The sequence below is a fragment of the Rhinopithecus roxellana genome, chromosome 11 (genome assembly GCF_007565055.1).
Source record: "Rhinopithecus roxellana isolate Shanxi Qingling chromosome 11, ASM756505v1, whole genome shotgun sequence".
NCBI lineage: Eukaryota > Metazoa > Chordata > Mammalia > Primates > Cercopithecidae > Rhinopithecus > Rhinopithecus roxellana.
Window position 1 is genome coordinate 78,989,926 of NC_044559.1, and position 22,897 is coordinate 79,012,822.

The following is a 22,897-nucleotide window of genomic DNA, read 5'->3' on the forward strand; positions in this document are numbered from 1 at the left end:
AGATCGAAACCATCCTGTCTCCACTAAAAGTACAAAAATTAGTTGAGCATGGTTGCGTGCACCTGTTATCCCAGCTACTTGGGAGGCTGAGGCAGGAGAATCGCTTGAACCCGGGAGGCAGAGGTGGCAGTGAGCCAAGATCGTACCATTGCACTCCAGCCTGGGCGACAGAGCTAGACTCCATCTCAAAAAAAAAAAAAAAAAAAAGAAAGAAAGAAAACATACAGTCATCAAAAACATAAGAATATACTCTACTTCAGTAGTAATTAGGAAAATGCAAGTTAAAAACCACACACACTGCCATTTCTCATTTAATAAAATAGCTGAAATTAAAAAGACTATCAAATGCTGACAATAATGTAAGCTGGAATTTTCAAACATGGCTGGCAAGAGAATAAAATGATGCATTTACCTTGGGGGAAAAAATCTGTACTTTCTTACGAACATACATTTGCCATGTAACCCAACAATTCCATTCCCAGGTACACAGGCAAAAAGTATGAAAACATGTCTACACATGGACTTGTATGCAAATTATTATAGCAACCTTACTCATAAAAGTCACAAATTGCAAACAACCCAAATGCCCATCAATAAGGGGATGGATGAGAAAATTGTAACGTTCATTCAACAGAATACTAGTCAACAATAAGAAGAAACCAGTTACTAATATGCTCAACAACATAAATGAGTATCATAGACATGTTGAGTGGAAAGGAAATAATAAGTCATCCTATAAAAGGTGTACAAAGTGGCCTCCTCTGGGTTTAGGGGTGGAAAAATAATTAGAAAAACACAGAAGAGATCCCTCTACAATGGAAATGTCTATACCTTCATATGGATGGTGGTTACACAAGTGTATGCAAGTGTCAAAATTCATTAAAATACAGTACTTAACTATTTCTTCCTGACTGTAAGTTATAAAATGAAGCCAAAATCCCATGGTAAATTCTAGAAGATTACATCAAGACTTTATCTTAAAAATCCAACTAAATGTTTATCTAACTAAATCTTTAAAAATCCAACTAAACTGCACCCATAAACCAGTCCTTATACTTAACAAAAGAATAAAAATCAAGACAGTTTTATAGTATAAATTTTGGACAAAATTGTATGACCAAATAGAGTATCTCTCATTTTATCAACATAACATTAATTTCCCAAAGACCTAAAAATCTTTAATATGTAAATTAACTACTTGAAGTTCACATCCATTCATGTATATTTTCATGTCATGATTATTTTGCTTCCCTATGCAACCTCGTAATTTTAAGTACTTGAGCAATAAAAAGTGAGATAACAAGGAACCTCTCTACATAAAATGGGATAAGTGAAGAGGTGGCTCGAAAATCAAGCCTTCTCAAACAGAACTTTTAAGAAACTTAAAAAATCTTTAAGGTCTGAAGCAAGATTAAGGCATCCCTCATCAAAGGCATCCCTCACAGCGTCCATAAGATGACTCATGGTTTATATCCACATGGCTACGAGCACTTGTATCACTGCCAGATTCACAAGTTAAAAGAAACATTGCTAGACCCATAAATTAACACTTATACATCAAGAATCATGCAATAAAACACCTAACTAAAGTTGATACATAAAAAAGAAAAATGTTGGATATGGAAGAAGTGAATACATAGGTATTTTTTTTAAAGCAAAGAAAGGGGATAGTGAGAAAAACGTACATTGTTGATTATAGAACAAGGACTAATAACTGGGAAGTAAATATGACTTCTAAACTTAATCTTATATTATAAATCTCTTACCTCGTTCTCCTTTTTATTTTTTTTAGCCACAGACAAAATTTCCTAATAGTTTGAGAAAACAAAAACAAATTAATAATGTATGAGGTTCATTTATTTATTTATTCAACAAGCATTTATTCTGTGCTCATTTTGCCAAGCAATGAGGATGAGATTCTCAAGATAATTAAAATATAGCGATCTAAAACTAGTGGTCTTCAGGCAGAAATAAGCCTATAGACATTACTGACTCATAGTATTTCATAACATTCTAAGCTAATTTGGGAACACTTATACAATGGGATATTTCATCAAATACAGTGGTTTTCCAGGTTTTTTCTTTTAGTCTGAGATTAAGTACAAATTCACACATGGCAACAAACCTCTAGTCCTGTGGTCAGCAAACTATAGCCTGTACACCAACTCCAGCTAAGCGAATGCATAGGTACTTTTTTTAAAAGCAAAGAAAGGGGATAAATTGGAACGAAGTCGGCCTCACTTGTTTACGGTTTGTGTATGGCTGCTTTCAAGTGACAATAGCAAAGTACAGGGTTAAGTAGTTGCCCACAAAACTACTCAAAAGCTAAAAATATTTTCTATCTGGCTATTTACAGAAAAAGTCTGGCAAACCATGTTACAGCCCACTTTAGACCTCTGTGGATAGACATCTGAGTTTGCATTCCTGGGTAAGAAGCAAAGACAGATAGATTAAAAATACAGAATAAAGTGCTCTGATTTTGAAGTACCTACTAGATGCTGATGGTAAGGAGACAAACAATACCTGAGTGTGTCACTGGGTGGCTTAGCAAATAATTATCTTACATAAAATTATCTAAAAAGTTGTCACCAGGCTTCATCATTCAAGACAGTGAGGGTAGATTTCAAGCAGAGAGAATACAGAAGGTATAGGGGATGAAGTAGATTCAAAACAGCATTATCAAATTTAAGATTCATAGAAGAGTAACAGGACATGTAAGTAGGTGACACACACACATATATATACACGGGAATATGTATATATCGTGTGCATATGAAGTATTATGTACATATAGATATTCATATTCTAAGGCTGAGGCTAAAAGGAATTTATACCAGGAACTGATAAAGCTGTCCTGTAAAATGACTAGATAAAATGAAACTTTTGAAAGAACAATTTAGAAATAAATCAAAATCTATAAAAAGCACCAATGAAGTATTCTTATTAAAAATCAAGCATGGCGGCCAGGCGCGGTGGCTCAAGCCTGTAATCCCAGTACTTTGGGAGGCCGAGACGGGCGGATCACAAGGTCAGGAGATCGAGACCATCCTGGCTAATACAGTGAAACCCCGTCTCTACTAAAGAATACAAAAAACTAGCCGGGCGACGAGGTGGGCGCCTGTAGTCCCAGCTACTTGGGAGGCGGAGGCAGTAGAATGGCGTAAACCTGGGAGGCGGAGCTTGAGCTGAGATCCGGCCACAGCACTCCAGCCTGGGCGACAGAGCCAGACTCCGTCTCAAAAAAAAAAAAAAAAAATCAAGCATGGCAACATGGTGAGATCCCATCTCTACAAAAAATATAAAAGTTGGCTGGGCTTGATGGTGCACACCTGTAGTCCCAGCTACTCAGGAGGATGAGGTGGGAGGATTGCTTGAGCCCAGGAGTCAGAAGCTGCAATGAGCCGAGATGGCACCATTGCACTCCACCCTGGGCAACAGAGCAAGACCCTACCTCCCTCGACAAAAAAAACAAAAATTTAAAAAAACCTTAATCACAAACTTCTGTATTTAACTTATAGTTACTATAGTTAACAGGAAACACAAGAAGCAGAGAAATCATGGGGATACGATCAGTAAAGTCCAGAATGTGGGGAATTATACAGAATTAGTCATTTTCTTCAACAAATAATGTTTCTTAAAAAAGATGAGAGACACTCTAGATCTAAAAGAGAACTAAGACACATATTAATCAAACGCAATTTATGTAACTTTTTTGGATCCTGATTTGAACCAACCATTTTTTAAAAATGTATTAGCTAAGCAGATCACAGTGGGAAGTGCCTATACTCCCCGTACTGCTACTCGGGACACTGAGGCAGGAAGATCATGTGAGCCCAGGTGTTTGAGGTGCAGTCACTATGACAATACTCAGGAATAGCCACTGCACTCCAGTCTCGTCAATACAGCAAGCCCCCATCCCTAAAAATAAAAATTAGCCTATTGAGAAATTTAAATATTAAGGAATTACCATCGACTTTCAAAAGTGTGGGAACTGTATTGTGGTTATGGTTCAAAAGTCTTGGCCGGACATGGTGGCTCACGCCTGTAATCCCAGCACTTTGGGAAGCCAAGGCGGGCAAATCACAAGGTCAGGAGTTTGAGACCAGCCTGTCCAACACGGTGTCAATATTAAAAATACAAAAAAAAAGCTGGGCGTGGTGGCGGGCACTTGTAATCCCAGCTACTTGGGAGGCTGAGACAGGAGACTCACTTGAACCCAGGAGGCGAAGGTTGCAGTGAGCTGAGATCCCGCCACTGTACTCCAGCCCAGGTGATAGCCTGAGACTCCATCTTAAAAAAAAAAAAAAAAAAAAAAAAAAAAGTCTTGCTCAGCTTTTTCTAAAAATATCCCAGAATTAAAAAGTGATTGGCTGGGCAGGGTGGCTCATGCCTATAATCCCAGCACTTTGGGAGGTCAAGACGGGCGGATCACCTGAGGTCTGGAGTTTGACACCAGCTTGACCAACATGGAGAAACCCCGTCTCTAATAAAAGTATAAAATTAGCGGGGCGTGATAGCGCATGCCTGTCATCCCAGCTACTCAGGAGGCTGAGGCAAGAGAATTGCTTGAACCTGAGAGGCAGAGGTTGCAGTGAGCCAAGATCATGCCATTGCACTCCAACCTGGGCAAGAAGAGGGAAACTCCGTCTCAAAAAAAAAAAGTGATAAAGGTGGACATTCAATTTACTATCCTCTAAATATTTGTAATTTTTCAGATTTTCCATAATACAAAGAAAAAGCATATACATATACGAAAATGTTAGTGATTATCTGTTTGACAGCTTTTCAGGTGATTTTCTTATATTCTGTTTATTCTCAAATTTTTCTACAAGAAAATGCAATTCCTTGTGAAACCATAAAAAGTAATGGAGGTTATGAGTGATTAAATTTGCTTCAGAAAAACCAATCTGGTACTCTTGACAATGAATGAGAGCTATACTAGGATTATAAAAATCAATTAAGAAACAACTAATAATAGGGCAGAGTAAGGGCACAAACACCAGAGTAGCAGCGAATGAAATGACTCATAGAAATTGATAAAAATCTAGATATATAAGGAAATTCAGATAACCTCCTAAATTCTGTTTTGAATGACACAGTAGATATTGGTTCTGACATTAACACCAAAGAGAAAACAAAAGAGCAAGAATGGGAAGAAAGAGAGGAAAAGATAAATTGTTTGCTTTGGGCTAGATTATCAATTTCAAAGATCCCAATAAATTCAGCTGACAGACATAGAACTGCTCCACTGCACAATGTGTAAGGAAATATGTACAGGCTACTCTTAAAAAAAAAAAACAAAAGGGCCGGACGCAGTGGCTCACACCTATAATCCCAGCCCTTTGGGAGGCCGAGGCAGGCGGATCATGAGGTCAAGAGACTGAGACCATCCTGGCCAAAATGGTGAAACCCCATCTCTACTAAAACTACAAAAATTAGCTGGGTATGGTGGCGCATGCCTGTAGTCCCAGCTACTCGGGATGCTGAGGCAGGAGAATCGCTTGAGGCGGAGTTGAGCTGTACCCAGTCAAGATCGCAGCACCACACTCCAGCCTGGCAACAGAGCAAGACTGTCTCCAAAAAAAAAAAAAAAACCAGGATCTCATTCTCTTGCCCACGCTGCAGAGCAGTAGCACAATCTCACCTCACTGCAGCCTTGACCTCCCCAGGCTCAGGTGATCCTCTTACCTCAGCCCCCTGTGTAGCTGGGACCAAGGCTGTGCACCACCACGCCTGGCTAATTTCTTTTTTTTTTTTGTAGAGACAGGATTTCACCATGTTGCCCAAACTAGTCTCAAACTCCTGGGCTTAAGTAATCCTCCCACCTTGGTCTCCCAAAGTGCTGGTATAACAGGTGTCAGGCATCATGTCCAGTCCAGCCTACTCTTAAAAAGCTTAGAAACAGGGTGGTGCAGTGGCTCACGCCTGTAATCCCAGCACTTTGGGAGGCCAAGGTGGGTGGATCACCTGAGATCAGGAGTTCGAGACCAGCTTGACCAACATGGAGAAACCCCCGTCTCTACTAAAAATACAAAATTTGCCAGGCGTGGTGGCACATGCCTGTAATCCTAGCTACTCGGGAAGGCTGAGGCAGGAGAATCACTTGAACCTGTGACGCAGAGGTTGCAATGAGCCAATTTGGTGCCATTGCACTCCAGCCTGGGCAACAAGAGCGAAACTCTGTCTCAAAAAAAAACTTGGAAATAAAGAATAGAAAACAGGGCAATCTAGAAAGACTGGTTCAAAAATTTTTGTTCTGCAGACACGAAAACACAATGTATCTATAATTGAAAGGCAAAGACCCAGTGAGGAAGGAAAAGGTAAAGAAATAGACGGGATAATTTGGAGGAGCAGGGTTCACAGTGACAGAACATTCAATAGCGGTAACACATCTCCAAATGCATTCGTAGATTTAGAGATTCTTCAGCAAGTAACCTGAGATGCAAACAATGAAAAGAATTTAGGCAAAGAGGAAAAGAGAGCAGGAAATTCAGTCAATATACAGAAGAAAGAAATAACAGTAAATGAAAGAATAACTGGTATGGGGCCAGGCATGATGGCTCACACCTGTAATCCCAGCACTTTGGAAGGCAGAGGCAGACAGATCACTTTGGGTCAGGAGTTTGAGACCAGTCTGGCCAACACGGTGAAACCACCTCTCTACCCAAAAATACAAAAACTTAGCCAGGCATGGTGACACGTGCCTGTAGTCCCAGGTGCTGGACTACTCGGGGAGCTGAGGTGACAGAATTGCTTGAACTGGAAGACGGAGGTTGCAGTGAGCCGAGATCGCGCCACTGCACTCCAGCCTGGGCCACACAGTGAAACCTTGTCTCAAAAAAAAAAAAACAAAGAAAGAAAAAGAAAAGGAAAGAAAGAAAAACTGCTATGCCCACAGATCTCTGAACACACTAGCCAAGTGATTCACCAAAATGAAAATTTGCTTAAAATCTTTCAATAGCTTCCTACTTTACTTATGGCAGCCTTAAACTCCTGACCATGCTTACATCTACAGCTTCATCCTTCCTTCATCACTCTTTTCACTTACATACACATTGGAGGCAAATATAATTTCCTTCAAGTTTTTTTAAACTGCCAGTCTCTCTTGACCCTGGATATTTGTTCAATGCTTTAATTTCTTCCTAAAACATTCCCCCCTACTATCTTCCCTGTAATTTACTCTTTCCCTTTAAATAATTTACTTTTATTCTTCAAGTCACAACATAGATACCGTTTCCTTTTCCTAGATGAAAACGTTCAGGAACTGCATGCCTGAGTGAAGAGCCCCTCTAATATGATATATAAACATCCAATTACCAACCGGGCACAGTGGCTCAGACCTGTAATCCAAGCACTTTGGGAGGCCAAGGCAGGAGCCCAAAAATTCAAGACCAGCCTAGACAACACGACAAAACCCCATCTTTACAAAAAATACAAAAATTAGCCAGGCCTGGTGGCACATGCACAGAGTCCCTGCTACTGGAAAGTGTGAGATAGGAAGATCACTTGAGTCTGGGAGGTTGAGGCTGCAGTGAGCTGAGATTGTGCCAGCTGCATTCAAGCCAGGGTAATAGAAACATTGTCTCAAAAAAAAAAAAAAAATTCAATTTCATTTACTACTTACTCCTATATATTTATCTGTATGTAGGCTAAGGTGAAGACAGCGTTTACCTTTCTTTACTAATGGATTTCATCCACCTATGACAAAGTTTGCTCCAAACCAATATTCCACAACCATTTAACAAATTAAATAAACAGCTGTATGACTGGCTAAACTTCAGTATGGCATATTAAAAGTGGTTTTACTTTTTTGAGACGGAGTTTTACTCTTGTGGCCCAGGCTGGAGTGCAATGGTGCCATCTTGGCTCACCGCAACCTCCGCCTCCAGGGTTCAAGCGATTCTCCTGCCTCAATCTGCCAGAGTAGCTGGGATTACAGGCATGTGCCACTACACCCGGCTAATTTTGTATTTTTAGTAGAGATGGGGTTTCTCCATGTTGGTCGGGCTGGCCTGGAACTCTTGACCTCAGGTGATCCTCCCACCTTGGCCTCCCAAAGTGCTGGGGTTACAGGCATGAGACACTGTGCCCAACTTAAAAGTGTTTGAAACTGCAAGTTGAATGGATACCATAATCAATTTCGGTGGGCCATGTTTTTTTTTTTTTTTTTTTTTGGAGACAGAGTCTTGCTCCGTTGCCCAGGCTGGAGTGCAGTGGCACGATCTCAGCTCACTGCAACCTCTGCCTCCCAGGTTCAAGCAATTCTCCTGCCTCAGCCTTCTGAGTTGCTAGGACTACAGGCGCGAGCCACCATTCCCAGTTAATTTTTGTATTTTTAGTAGAGATGGGGTTTCATCATGTTGGCCAGACAGGTTTCGAACTCCTAGCCTCACGTGATCCACCCGCCTCAGTCTCCCAAAGCTCCAGGATTACAGGCATGAGCCACTGCTCCCAGCCCCCTGACGATTATTTTTCAATGAAAAACTATTGCTGCATCCCTAGAGAAAAGGAAAAGTATTACGTAAATTTTTCTTATGAAGAGCTAAAAAGTCTGAACTTCAGGTAAAAGAACAACAGTAGACAATAGAGTTGTGCTTTTTATTAAATATAAGAATGCGGCCGGGAGTGGTGCCTCATGCCTGTAATCCCAGCACTTTGGGAGACGAAGGCGTGAGGATCACCTGAGGTCAGTAGTTCAAGATCATTCTGGCCAACATGGCAAAACCCTGTCTCTACTAAAAATACAACTAGGCACCTGTAATCCCAGCTTCTCACAGGCTGAGGCATAAGAATTGCTTGAATCTGGGAGGCGGAGCTTGCAACAGTGAGCCTAGATGGTGCGTGCCACTGCACTCCAGCCTGGGGACAGAGCAAGACTCTGTCTCCAACAAAAAAGAGAATGTGACACATTAAAAACATGCTAAGGAACTGGTCTGTCAGAACTGAAGATGCTCTAATTCATTCATATTTTGAAGCAAAAAGTGAGAAATGAAAAAAAGAAGTTGGTTTTAGAAATGAGCATATGATTTCAGTTTCGTAAAAGTCTTCAACAAAGAACAAGAATGAAGTTCTTAAGGTTAGGGGTTACAAAAAGTTAAATTATAGTAACAATTTCTGACTAGGCCAGGCTCAGACTCCTTTAACAAAAAGCTGATACCATCTTTTTCCCTAAAACACTTCTCTACTCTGGTCAGTGTCTTTACTACCCTACCCTTTCCCCCCACCTCTCCACAACATATTATATGTAATTTTAAGTTCTATGCCCACGCCTGTTGCTTCCACAGTTCCCTGCAAAATACAAGTCTACTAGGTACTTTACAACCACAAGATAATTGGTAGAGTCAAAGCTATTACTGTTTTCTATAATAACCCAAATAAGGAAACCAGCATAGGCCGGGAGCAGTGGCTCACGACTGTAATCCCAGCACTTTGGGAGGCCGAGGCAGGCAGACCACCTGAGGTCAGGAGTTCAGTCTGGGCAACACGGTGAAACCCCATCGCTACTAAAAACACAGAATTAGCTGGGCGTGGTGGCACATGCCTGTAATCCCAGCTACTCAGGAGGCTGAGGCAGGAGAAACGTTTGAACTTGGGAGGCGGAGGATGCGGTGAGCTGAGACTGCACCATTGCACTCCAGCCTGGGCAACAACAGTAATCGTCTCACCCCCGCCCCCCGCCCCCAAAAAAAAGAAAACCAGCATAAAGCTGGGCACGCTGGCTCACACCTGTACTCTTCAGCAGTTTGGGGGCTAAAGCAAGAGGATCGTTTGAACCCAGGAGTTCAAGAGCAGCCTAGGCAACATATGAGACTTCATCGCTACAAAAAATTTAAAAATTAGCCAGCTGTGTATGGTGTCACACACCTGTAGTCCCAGCTACTCAGGGGGCTGAGGAAGGAGGATCACTTGAGCCCATGAGGTTGAGGCTGCAGTGAGCCATGATTGTGCCACTGAACTCCAGCCTGAGTCTCAGAGTGATACCCTGTCTCAAAAAAAGAAAAGAAGAAAAAAAAAAAAGAAGGAAGCTATAAAGGCAGAAACGAAGGAAGGAAACAAAAGAAGGAAAGAAAAGAAAACTAGAACAACCTAAAGGTATAAGTCTATTTGCCACTTAAGTGAGGACGTGCGCAATGGCTCACGCCTGTAATCCGGCATTTTAGGAGACCGAGGTGGGCGGATCACCTTAAGTCAGGAGTTCAAGACCAGCCTGGCCAACATGGTGAAACCCCATCTCTACTAAAAATACAAAAATTAGCCAGGCATGGTGGTGGGCACCTGTTATCCCAGCTACTTGGGAGGCTGGGACAGGAGAATCGCTTGAACCCATGAGGTGGAGGCTGCAGTGAGCCAAGGCAGCATGGACCACAGAGCTCCACCTCAAAAAAAAAAAAAAAGTCTATGAAGGTCAGATGACATTAGTTTCAGATTAGTCTCAAGTCTACTGTAGGTTGGTAGATAGCTTCAAACATTTTGGCAACTTCATCTATAAATGATATATAATATTAAATTAAAAACATATTTGATGTGATATTGAATATTCAATCCTTACAGCTTTAAGGTGATTTAAAACCTACATTTTACTCAACATCAAATGTTAGGTACCCTCTCCCTTTTATTTTTACCTCTTTTGACATGACCTCTGAAATATTGTATGATTCATCTTCTCTTCCTCTTTTTTTCCTCATAACTATAAAAAAAAATTTTATTTTTGACAGCAATTAAAATAGAAATATAAACACATATTATTCAAAACTAGAATAAGGATGTTTACCTGGCTTCTCTTCGCTTGCATCAATTGAATTTTTACCCTACAAAACAAGGATTCAGAATATTGATTTTACTAAGGAACTTTATAGTATACATTAAAAGGCACTGATTAACTTGAGAAAAAAAATGTTTCTTGCAGTTGAGCCACATCCACAATTTTTCACTATTATACTTACCTACATGTAATATTTTCTGTATTTCCCTACTACCACTTGTTCATAATCTCTGCTTTTTCCCAAGGGTTCTACTTCTGTCCATTATTTTTCCATTTAGAAGAGAAATTTCAAAATTAAACATAGCTGGCATTTCGTTGTTTTTTGCAGACGGAGTTTCATTCTTGTTGCCCAGGCTAGTGTGCGATGGTACAATCTCGGCTCCCTGCAACCTCTGCCTCCCAGGTTCAAGAGATCCCCCTGCCTCAACCTCCCGACTAGCTGGGATTACAGGCACCTGCCACCATACCCGGCTAATTTTTGTATTTTTAGTAGAGATGGGGTTTCACCATTTTGGCCAGGCTACTCTTGAATTCCTGACCTTAGGTGATCCACCCGCCTAGGCCTCCCAAAGCGCTGTGATTACAGGCGTGAGGCACTGCGCTCAGCCCACAGTTGGCATTTTTATTTAGAAATACCATGTACATCTTTATATATTACGCTGAAGATATTCAGTAGGTAGGGAATTGAAGGAATATTCATTGTGAATGAAATTCATACATGAAACATAACCCAAAGCAGAAATAAAAGAGAATACTAATTGAAAATTATTAGTGAGGAAGGTACGGGAAATGAGATGTTAAGAAACAGTTTCTGGCCAGGTGCAGTGGCTCACGCCTATAATCCCAGCACTTTAGAAGAACTAGTTAGTAGAATGCTTGAAGTCAGGAGTGCAAGACCAGCTTGGGCAACAAAGCAAGATCCCCATCTCTTTAAAAAATGTAAAAATTAGCTGAGCATGGTGGTGTGCACCTGTAGTTTCAGCTACTCAGGAGGCTGAGGTGGGAAGATGGCTTGACCCCAGGAGTTCAAAGCTGTAGTGAACTACTATGGTGCTACTGAACTCTAGCCTGGGCTACTGAGACATCACCTCTAAAAGTTTTTTTAAGTTTCAAAATAAGAGTTGGGAAACTATTATATCAAGAATAGGTGAACAACATGTATGATAAAATGACAAATATATATATATAATGAATTTTTAAATTTAGTTACAAAGTCTGAAGATTAAACAAGAAAACACCGAAAAAGGACTGGTGCCATTAGAGTAGGCAAAACAGTTGACAACTTTAAGAAAAAAGCAGAGGGTGGGCCATGCGCGGTGGCTCAAGCCTGTAATCCCAGTACTTTGGGAGGCCGAGACAGGTGGATTCCGAGGTCAGGAGATCGAGACCATCCTGGCGAACACGGTGAAACCCCGTCTCTACTAAAAAATACAAAAAACTAGCCGGGCGAGGTAGCGGGCGCCTGTAGTCCCAGCTACTCGGGAGGCTGAGCCAGGAGAATGGCGTGAACCTGGGAGGCGGAGCTTGCAGTGAGCTGAGATCCGGCCACTACACTCGAGCCTGGGCCACAGAGCGAGACTCCGTCTCAAAAAATAAAAATAAAAATAAAAATAAATAAATAAAAAAAAGAAAAAAGCAGAGGGGAAAAAAATCAAAACCCTGATATAAACAGCTAGGTGGAATAAAGTGAAGGATATATTAAAATTAACAGGTTCAAGAGCAGGGAATAAATGACTAAGCCAGTAAAATTATCATATAAATAAAAACATGTTCTTCAAAACCCCTAGGTAAGGCTAGTTGTGCTAGCTCATGCCTGTAATCCCAGCACTTTGGGAGCCAAGGTGTGGGTGTAGGGGACAGCTTGAGCCCAGGAGTTCGAGATCAGCCTGGGCAACATAGTGAAGCCCTGGCTCTACGAAAATAACAATCTGAAAAGCTCTAGGTCTCTGAAATTAGCAAGTGAGTCAAGGATTAGCGTTTTTTTTTGTTTTTTTAGAGATGGTGTCTTGCTCTGTCACCTGGGCTGGAGTCCAGTAGCATGAGCTCAGCTCACTGCAACCTCCGCCTCCAAGGTTCAAGTGATTCTCCTGTGTCAGCCTCCCAAGTAGCTGGGATTACAGGTACCCGCCGTCACACCCGTCTAATTTTTGTGTTTTTGGTAGAGACTAGGTTTCACCATGTTGGCCAGGTTGGTCTCCAGCTCTTGACCTCAGGTGATCCGGGATTACAGATGTGAGCCATCATGCCTAGTCCATTTTTATTTTTTTAATACTCTCTCTCAGTAGACTCAGTATTACCAGTTTTATTTATTTATTTATTTAGGAACAGAGTTTCCCTCTATGGCCCAGACTAGAGTACAGTGACACAGTCTTGGCTCACTGCAATCTCTGCCAACCGTGTTCAAGTGATACTCGTGCCTCAGCCTCCCAAGTAGCTGGGACTACAGGCACATATCACCACGCCCAGCTAATTTTTTGTATTTTTAGCAGAGACAGGGTCTCACCATGTTGACCAGGCTGGTCTCGAACTCCTGGCCTCAAGGAATCCATCTGCCTCAGACTCCCAAAGTGCTGGGATAGGCATGAGCCACCACACCTAGCAGTATTACCAGTTTTAAATAATGGGTTTTGTTACAAAATAGTCTGCAAAATACTTTATCAGGCATTTTAACATCACCATTAACTAGCCTAAGAATCAAATAACTGGACTTAATCTCAGCACTTTGGGAGGCCAAGGCAAGAGGATCATGAGGTCAGGAGTTGAAGACCAGCCTGGTCAAGATGGTGAAACCCTGCCTCTACTAAAAATACAAAAATTAGCCAGGTGTGGTGGCAGGCGCCTGTAATCCCAGCTACTTGGGACGCTGCGGCAAAAAACTGCTTGAACCCAGGAGGCGGAGGTTGCAGTGAGCCGAAATCACGCCACTGCATTCCAGCCTAGGTGACAGTGAGACTACATCTCAAAAAAATTAATAAATAAAAATAAAGGCCGTTTAGCATAGAAGCTAAGTAGAAGTTCTTAAACTAATCCTGGGTTCAAATCCATAATTTTCAGCAAGTTAGAGTCAGCTCTCATTATCTGCAGTACTTATGGTTCAATAAAATCACTATGACTAATGACTTATTGCCCCTAGGAAAAATACAGTTGGGTCCCTGACTCTGGTTATGACATTCTCAACCAACAATACACAACCCTGTTTTCTTTGTGTTTCTGTTTTTAAAGATATCTTATTTAATATATATGTTGATTAATACTGAATTCAGGGCCGGCCAAGCGCAGGGGCTCATGCCTGTAATCCCAGCACTTTGGGAGGCCGAGGTGGGCGGATCACGAGGCCAGGAGTTCGAAACCAGCCCGCCCAATATGGTGAAACCCCGTCTCTACTAAAAATACAAAAATTAGCCAGGCATGATGGCACGCACCTGTAGTCCCAGCTACTCGGGTGGCTGAGGCAGAAGAATTGCTTGAACCGGGGCCTATCATGGCGGGGGTGGGGGGAGGATTGCATTGGGAGTTATACCTGACATAAATGACGAGTTGATGGGTGCAGCACACCAACATGGCACAAGTATACATATGTAACAAACCTGCACGTTATGCACATGTACCCTAGAACTTAAAGTATAATAAATAAATAAATAAATAAATAAATAAATAAATAAATAAATAAATAAATAAAAAAGAATTGCTTGAACCCAGGAGGTGGAGGTAGCAGTGAGCTGACACTGCACCACTGCACTCCAGCCTGGGCGACAGAGCAAGACTCTGTCTCAAAAAAATTAAAATAAAAATAAAAATAAAATAAAATAAAAATTGAACTCATGGCCAACAGCACTGTACCTCATGCCTAAACGAAGCTTACCCAAGACACACTTTCTCCGTATGGCACAGCTTTTTTGTACTTAGAAACACTAGACAGCACTTTGGTACACTTGGGGGCCATTTTAACAGCAAAATCACCAGGAAAAAGCACACAAAAATGCAAAAATCATGGTGCTAAATGAAGACCATGAGAAGGACATATGCTTGACATACATATGGTAGCTGAAAACAAAGCACAGCAACCCATGTTTGAGCTGAGCTTGGAACATATGTATTGGAAGACTAAAATTATTTGCTGCTCTGAACATAAGCATGTCTAAAAATGACCATGACGGTGTTAGGAATCTTGACTCTGGGGTTACAAATAAATTTAAGTGAGTTGGCGAATTCACAAATATAGAATCCTTGAATAATGAAGAATGACTGTTCTTTATCTCCTTGCATCAGCCTATTTATGTAAAATGGGGGAGAAAAGTACCTCTACCTAATAAGAACTGTTGTGAGAGTATGTGGGGAAAAGAGAGGTCAGCTTGTTACTTGTTTATATAGAAAGAAGTTAATTTAAGAGACTCCATTTGGCTCTGTATTTGAGATGCTGTTAATCTGTGACTCTACCCCCAATCTTGTCCTTGCTAGAGACATCGCTGTGGTAATTAAAGTTGAAAAGATTTTGGGCTGTAAGAAATGTGCTTTGTTAGGCAAATGCTTAAAGCCTGCTTGTGGTTGAAGGTCAATACCATTCTCTTAAATCTCAGTAAAAGAAAAACATCTGTCTCCTGCCCGTCCCTGGGTAAATGGAACATCTCCGTGTATCTGTATCTTACTGCTGATTTACTCCCTTATCTTTTGAGCAATAAATACTGAGGGAACTCAGGGGCTGGTGCCGGTGTGGGTCCTCTGTAAGCACAGCACCGGTCCCCTAGGCCCCGCTTTTCTTTCTCTATACTTTGTCACTGTGTATTATTCTTTTTCTCAAGTCTCTCGTTCCATCTAACGAGAAGCACCCACAGATGTGGAGGGGCAGGCCACCCCTTCAAGAGTAAGAGAAAACAGGCTGGGCATGGTGGCTCACGCCTGTAATCCCAGCACTTTGGGAGGCCGAGGCGGGTGGATCACAAGGTCAAGAGATCAAGACCATCCTGGCCAACACAGTGAAACCCCGTCTCTACTAAAAATACAAAAAATAAGCCAGGCGTGGTGGCTGACGCCTGTAGTCCCAGCTACTTGGGAGGCTGAGACGGGAGAATGGGAGAATGGCGTGAACCCGGGAGGCAGAGCTTGCAGTGAGCTGAGGTGACAGAGCGAGACTCTATCTCAAAAAAAAAAATTAAAAAAATAAAAAAAAGTTAAAAGTTAAACATGATCAAAAAAGTCAGAAGAATACAAAAGTATTTCTTCAATATTTAAATGACATAAAAAATATTCTGGCTGGTTATATTACCTTTTTAACTTTTAAAGACTCCTTTTTTCTCTCCAATTTTTCTTTCTTCTTCTGTTCCTGTAAGATAATTTTTTCTTATGTCACAAGTGGGAAGTGCAACATTAAAAAAAAGCACGCATATCAATTCTCAAATAACTTACGTTTACAATGAGAAACTAAGGTCTATCATAATTAAAAAACAGGGAGGAACTTGTACTTCAACAAGCCTTTATGGACTAATGGGACAGATTTACCCTCCTGCCTTAAACTAAAATCCAGATAAAATTTATTAAACAGTGGTTTTCAGACAACATGCAGTAACGAACTGTAAACACTGACAAAAGGGAAACAAGGTTAATCTTCTGACTGCCCAGCTTACTGCCTGATACAATTTTAAAGTACAAATAATGGAGAAAACTCCAAACAGAGCCCAACAGTCTCTTTGTGTTGAGGAGACAGAACCCAAAACTTAAGCAGTAGCATTCCCAGGGTCAAGACCCAGAGAGGACAGAGCTGCACAAAGGCAGCTGTTATCTCTCTCTCGGGCTGAGTACTGGTAAGTGCATGGTAGCCAAGGCCAGGAGAAAAGTCACCAGAAAGAAGCAGGTGGAACCTCTCATGTTCCAAGGGGTCAGGCATAATAAGGTATACCTCACATTCTCTCAGCCAAAGTAGAAAGTCCTCTTAATATAAAGGGCATCAAGTAGAGTGCTCAAGAAAGGGATCAACTTATTCCTAGACTAAAAGCTATTCTAGACATACTCTTACAAATGTTTAAAAGACACCAAAAATTCAAACCATTTCCAAGAGGTGATGAAAGGGGTAGATGCTGTGTAACTCATTAAGTTGAATATTTGTTTTTCCATGGTTTACTTTACCATAAAAAAGCAATAAAAGGGTTTCAAATAAAGGAAAAAGGAGATTTTATAAACAGAGCAAAATTTAAACTGATAATTGGTAAATGTGGGTGATGGGAACACAGGGACTTACTGTATTCTCTCAATTTGCACAAGTTTTTAAATCTTCATAACAGTCTAGTGGAAAGACAAACAATAAATACAATAAATGATGTGTATCAGATGAAAAGTGCAATGGGAAGAACAGAACAAGGTAAAGAGAATCAGGTGTGTCAGCAACTTTCTTAAAATTGTGAGGGCAGGTCTCATCTAGAAACCATTTAAGTCGAGGCTTGAAGATGAAGTTAAGCCATGCAGTTATTTAGAGGAAGAAGGTTCCAGGAATAAAATAGCAAGGGCAAAAGCCCAAGACAGGAAACACATCTGGAGACAGGTCTGAAAGGTAATGGGATTGAGGGAGGCAGTCAAATTGCTTACAGACATATAGATATTATCAGGACTTTCACTTTTCAGAAACAACATAAGCTAGGAGACAGTGAAACATCCTTAAAGTACTCTAAGAAATAAAGTACTAAAGAAAAACAAGTATTTACCCAGTAAAAATGTATTTCAAAAATGAAGGTAAGTGAAGACATTCAGACATATGAAAGCTAAAAGAACACATCACCAACAGAAAATGCAAATGAACCTATAATAACAGAAAACCGATCAATTGGCTATCTGTGACAGAACATGGGGTAGGGATGGAGGAGAAGAATTATAAATGAGATGAATTCTTTGGAATCAGTGGGTATGTCCACTATCATGATTGTTACGTCTTCACAAGTATATCCCTATATCAAAACCTAGGGAATTGTACATTTTAAATATGTGCAGTTTAGTGTATGTCAATTACACCCCAATAACGACATTTCTTAATGGAATCCTTCTCAGGAATAAAAAGAATAACCTACAGAAAAACATGAATTAATCTCAAAAATACACTGAGCAAAAGTAACAAGACAAAGAGTGCATATGTGCAAGAATATTGAGAAAAAACAAACTCAGTTTCTCCCTACACACTCAACAATCAACACAAAAGACTTCTGTGACCCAATGTGTGGGGGTTTTCCCTATACACCAAACAAGCATTTCTGCAGTGACACCGGCTGGGTGTCCTCTATTGTAATTAAATTCTGACACTATCTACCAGGCGACAGCACCATACCCCATAGGTTGAGGGTTCAGTTCCCAAGACTTTACCTACCAGTTCCAGATGCCAATAACAAGGCCCAAGTCGCTTTACCTGTGCTTCTGACTGAACAGCTATAAATCAGGATTCCCACAAGCCCCTCTTTGGGTTTGACTAATTTGCTAGAGGAGCTTACAGAACTCAAAGAAACAATAAAGTTTATTGGTTTATTATAAAGAATATGATAGGCCGGGCGCGGTGGCTCAAGCCTGTAATCCCAGCACTTTGGGAGGCCGAGACGGGCGGATCACGAGGTCGGGAGATCGAGACCATCCTGGCTACACGGTGAAACCCGTCTCTACTAAAATACAAAAACTAGCCGGGCGAAGTGGCGGGCGCCTGTAGTCCCAGCTACTCGGGAGGCTGAGGCAGGAGAATGGCGTAAACCCGGGAGGCGGAGCTTGCAGTGAGCTGAGATCCGGCCACTGCACTCCAGCCCCGGCGACAGAGTGAGACTCTGCCTCAAAAAAAAAAAAAAAAAAAAATAAAGAATATGATAGTCCGGGCACAGTGGCTCACACCTGTAATCCCAGCACTTTGGGAAGCCAGGGTAAGCAGACCACTTGAGCCCAGGAGTTCTAGACAAGCCTTGGCAACATGGCAAAACTGTATCTCTACAAAAAATACAAAAATAAGACAGACATAATGGTGTGCTCCAGTGGTGCCATCTCGGCTCACTGCAACCTCCACCTCCCAGGTTCAAGCGATCCTCCTGCCTCAGCCTCCCAAGTAGCTGGGGTCACAGGCACACACCACCATGACCGGCTAATTTTCATATTTTTGGCAGACGGGTTTTCACTACATTACTCAGGCTGGTGTCGAACTCCTGGGCTCAAGTGATCCGCCCACCGTGGCCTCCCAAAGTGCTGGGATCACAGGCATAAGCCACAGCCCCCAGTCTGTTGTGTTTTATTTTTGAGACAGGGTCTTGCTCTGTCACCCAGGCTAGAATGCAGTGGTGCCATCACAGCTCATTACAGCCTCAATCTCCTTGGTTGAAGCCTCCTCCTGCCTCAGCCTCCCAAGTAGCTGGGACTAGAGGCACATGCCACCTTACCTAGCTAATCTGTCTATTAGAGATAGGGTTTTGTCATGTTACCCAGGCTGGTCTCAAACTTCTGGGCTCAAGCAATCCACCCACCTAGGCTTCCGAAAGTGCTGGGATTACAGACATGAGCCACGCTCAGCCCTTTTGGGTTTTTAATGAAGGCTTCATAACATAGACATGATTGATTCAATCATGACCACTGGTGAACAACTTAACTTTCAGTCCCCCTTTTTTCCCTCAAGGTCGAGGGTGAGGCTAAATCCCAACCCTCTAATCCAGGCTGTCTTTCTTAGGCTCCCATCCTGAAGCTACCTAAGGGCTGCTAGCCACTGTTCATTAGCATTTAAAAAAAAAAAAAAAAAAAAACACACAATGTTGAAGACTCCAAGGATTTCAAGAGTTGTATACCAGGAAATGGTGATGAAGACCAACTATTTACTCACAAAAGCACAATACCATGATTTCATTTATACAATTTTCTAGGAAAAAACAATACTGGTCTATAGTGACAGAAAGCACTGTGGTTGCTGGACACCAGCCATAGGGATCACTGCCAGCACAAGACAATTTTTTGGAGTTCATGAAAATGCACTGTATCTTGATTGTGCTGCTGGTTACACAGATCTACATATTTACTAGTCAAACTCAGCAAACTGTACACTTAAAATCTGTATATTTTAGTGTATATAATGTACACTTCAATAAAGCTATTTTTAAATTTTTTTAAGCTTTCACTTATAGTCAGTTACATATACATACCTCTAATTGCTGCTGTTCCATTTTCGTCAACAAAAATTTGGAGTAGATATTGCTTTTTTCAAGCAAATGTTGAAGTCTACGGTACCGAATTTCTGTCGACTCTCTATCCCAAGACATGCGAGCCTATCCAAAGAGAAAACTTCCATAATCACAAACACTTTCTGACATAAATTGATTTTTTTTGGCATAAAGTTTAATAAAAATGGCTAAAATAACATTTTTTAAACCAAACACTTTTTCAAACCAAAAACTGGAATAACTGTTAAAAAGAAAAGGTTTTGGGTTTAACAGGCAATCTGATAGATGCAGTTTGTATATCAAAATATTATAATTTCAAATATTGAACACATGGTTTCTGGCATCTACTGAGTTGGAAGGTCTATTTAAAAAACAATTGAGGCCGGGCGCGGTGGCTCAAGCCTGTAATCCCAGTACTTTGGGAGGCCGAGAGGGGCGGATCACAAGGTCAGGAGATCGAGACCATCCTGGCTCACCCGGTGAAACCCCGTCTCTACTAAAAAATACAAAAAAACTAGCCAGGCGAGGTGGCGGGCGCCTGTAGTCCCAGCTACTAGGGAGGCCCAGGCAGGAAAATGGCGTGAACCCGAAAGGCGGAGCTTGCAGTGAGCTGAGATCTGGCCACTGCACTCCAGTTTGGGCAACAGAGCGAGACTCCGTCTCAAAAAAAAAAAAAAAAATATTGAAGGCTGGGTGCGGTGGCTCACTGGCTCACACCTGTAATCCCAGCACTTTGGGATGCCAAAGTGGGAGGATCACCTGAGGTCGACCACAGGAGTTCAAGACCAGTCAGACCAACATGGAGAAACTCCGTCCCGACTAAAAATACAAAATTAGCCAGGCGTAGCGGCGCATGCCTGTAATCCCAGCTACTTGGGAGGCTGAGGTAGGAGAATCACTTGAACCCGGGGTGTGGGGGCAGAGGTTGCAGTGAGCCGAGATCACACCATTGCACTCCAAACAAGAGCAAAACTCTGTATCAATTTAAAAAAAAAAAAAAATTGGGGCCAGGCACGGTGACTCACACCTGTAATCCCAGCACTTTGGGAGGCCGAAGAGCATGGATCACCTGAGGTTAGGAGTTTGAGACCAGTCTGGCCAAAATGGTGAAACCCCATCTCTACTAAAAATATAAAAATTAGCTGGATGTGGTGGCACATGCCTGTAGTCCCAGCTACTCAGGAGGCTGAGGCAGGAGAATTGCTTAAACCTGGGAAGCCGAGGTTGCAGTGAACTGAGATGATACCACTGCACTCCAGCCTGGGTGAAAGAGGCGCCATTTCAAAAAAATAAAAATATGTAACGATTTTCAATCTTAAGTGTGTAATTTGCTAAAACACTGATGTTGTGGTTCCATGTTATTACATTACCTTGTTATGTACAGAGAAGGAAAATTTTTGATTAATTTTGCACTTGACCCTCATAAAAAGTAACTGCCTAGGTGACACTAGGAAATTCTAAGACAAGTTTTCAGAGTCTCTCCCTGTTTGAGATTAATAAACAAGTTTATTTGGATAGAACATTTTAGAAAAATACTACGAACACAATTCATCCTAACAATCAAAACAGACATTTAGCCAAGATTAACACCCCCACCCCGTTTTTTAAGGCAGAGTCTCACACTGTAAATGGTGCAATTGCGGCTTACTGAAGCCTTGAAATCCCAGGATCAAACGACCCTCCCACTTCGCCTCCCAAGTAGCTGGGACTCTAGGCGGACGCCACTATGCCCTGTTAATTTTTGTATTTTTTTTTGTAGAGGCAGGGTTTTGCTTTATTGCTAAGGCAGGTCTCCAACTCCTAAACTCAAGAGATTCATCTGCCTTGTCCTCCTAAAGTACTGGGATTACAGGCATGTGCCACCATGCCCAACCAAGATTACCAATTCTGTAACATCAATCCAGCCTAGTAAATCAACAAACATGTACTGCAACAATTATATAAATTATGTAACTGGTAGAAGACAGAAAGTCTGATTTATACTACAGATGAGGCATTAGTATATCTGAAAACAACAAGTATTCAAGATAGAAACACATAGCAGCAAACTGTACAGTACTATTAAATCCTGGAAAAGTCTAAGAATCACTAAGATCAGAGAAGTCAGATTTCAGGAAACAGATAACATCTGAGGGGTTTGAAGGATAGATAAATGAGAGCAGAAGAACTCAAGTTTTATCAATTACTGTAGTAGTTCCTGAATTAAGCAACATTGGCCTCAACAACAGCACTAAAAATCACACTTAACTTTAGAATTAAAAATACTTTCATAGATTACATAGTAGATATCTTTCATTTTATACAGTCTAGACAAACTCTTAAAAGAGTTTAGTGGCAGATTTTTTAGTATTTTGTTTTCTCAACTAAACCAACTCCCCTACTTTTCAACAAGGATTAATGAAAACACAAAGTCAACCAATAAAATCTAACTGCCCCTTTCCCCAGTAATTGGTGGTTTCAACTTAGAGGAAAGTAATTGAGCGTTTACAGAGTGTTTGAAATGCGGGATATGAGCTCATTTTTATACTCTAAATAATGCCCTAGCACTTGGGTAGTTTTGCTGCTCCAGCTTGTCGTTATCTCTAAGATATCATTTTACATTGCCTTACATTTTCCTAGGTACTACATCATTACTGTAGCTTTCTGCCCAGGCTGGAGTGCAGTGGCACAATCTTGGCTGGCCCCCGCCCCCGCCCCCGCCCCCATCTCCACCCGGGTTCAAGCAATTCTCTGCCTCAGCCTCCCTAGTAAAGCTGGGATTACAGGCGCCTGCCACCATGCACAGCTAATTTTTGTATGTGCTGGCGCCTGGCCAGCACATATTTTTAAAATAACTAGATACAGCCAGGCACGGTGGCTCATGCCTGTAATCCCAGCACTTTGGGAGGTCGAGGCAGGCAGATCACGAGGTCAGGAGTTTGCAACCAGGCTGGCCTGTATGTTGAAACCCTGTCTCTACTAAAAATAAAAAAAAAAAATT

At 41.5% G+C, this 22,897-nt stretch overlaps 1 protein-coding gene across 1 annotated transcript in view; it reads right to left on the reverse strand.

Moving 5' to 3' along the window:
* The window catches only part of HELLS (helicase, lymphoid specific), a 55,912-nt gene that overhangs the window by 28,594 nt on the left and 4,421 nt on the right, over positions 1-22,897 (reverse strand). The window contains 5 exon segments of the mRNA XM_030941204.1: positions 1,767-1,808; positions 10,623-10,687; positions 10,772-10,808; positions 16,026-16,082; positions 19,900-20,022. Of these exon segments, the coding sequence (XP_030797064.1) occupies positions 1,767-1,808; positions 10,623-10,687; positions 10,772-10,808; positions 16,026-16,082; positions 19,900-20,022 (324 nt within the window).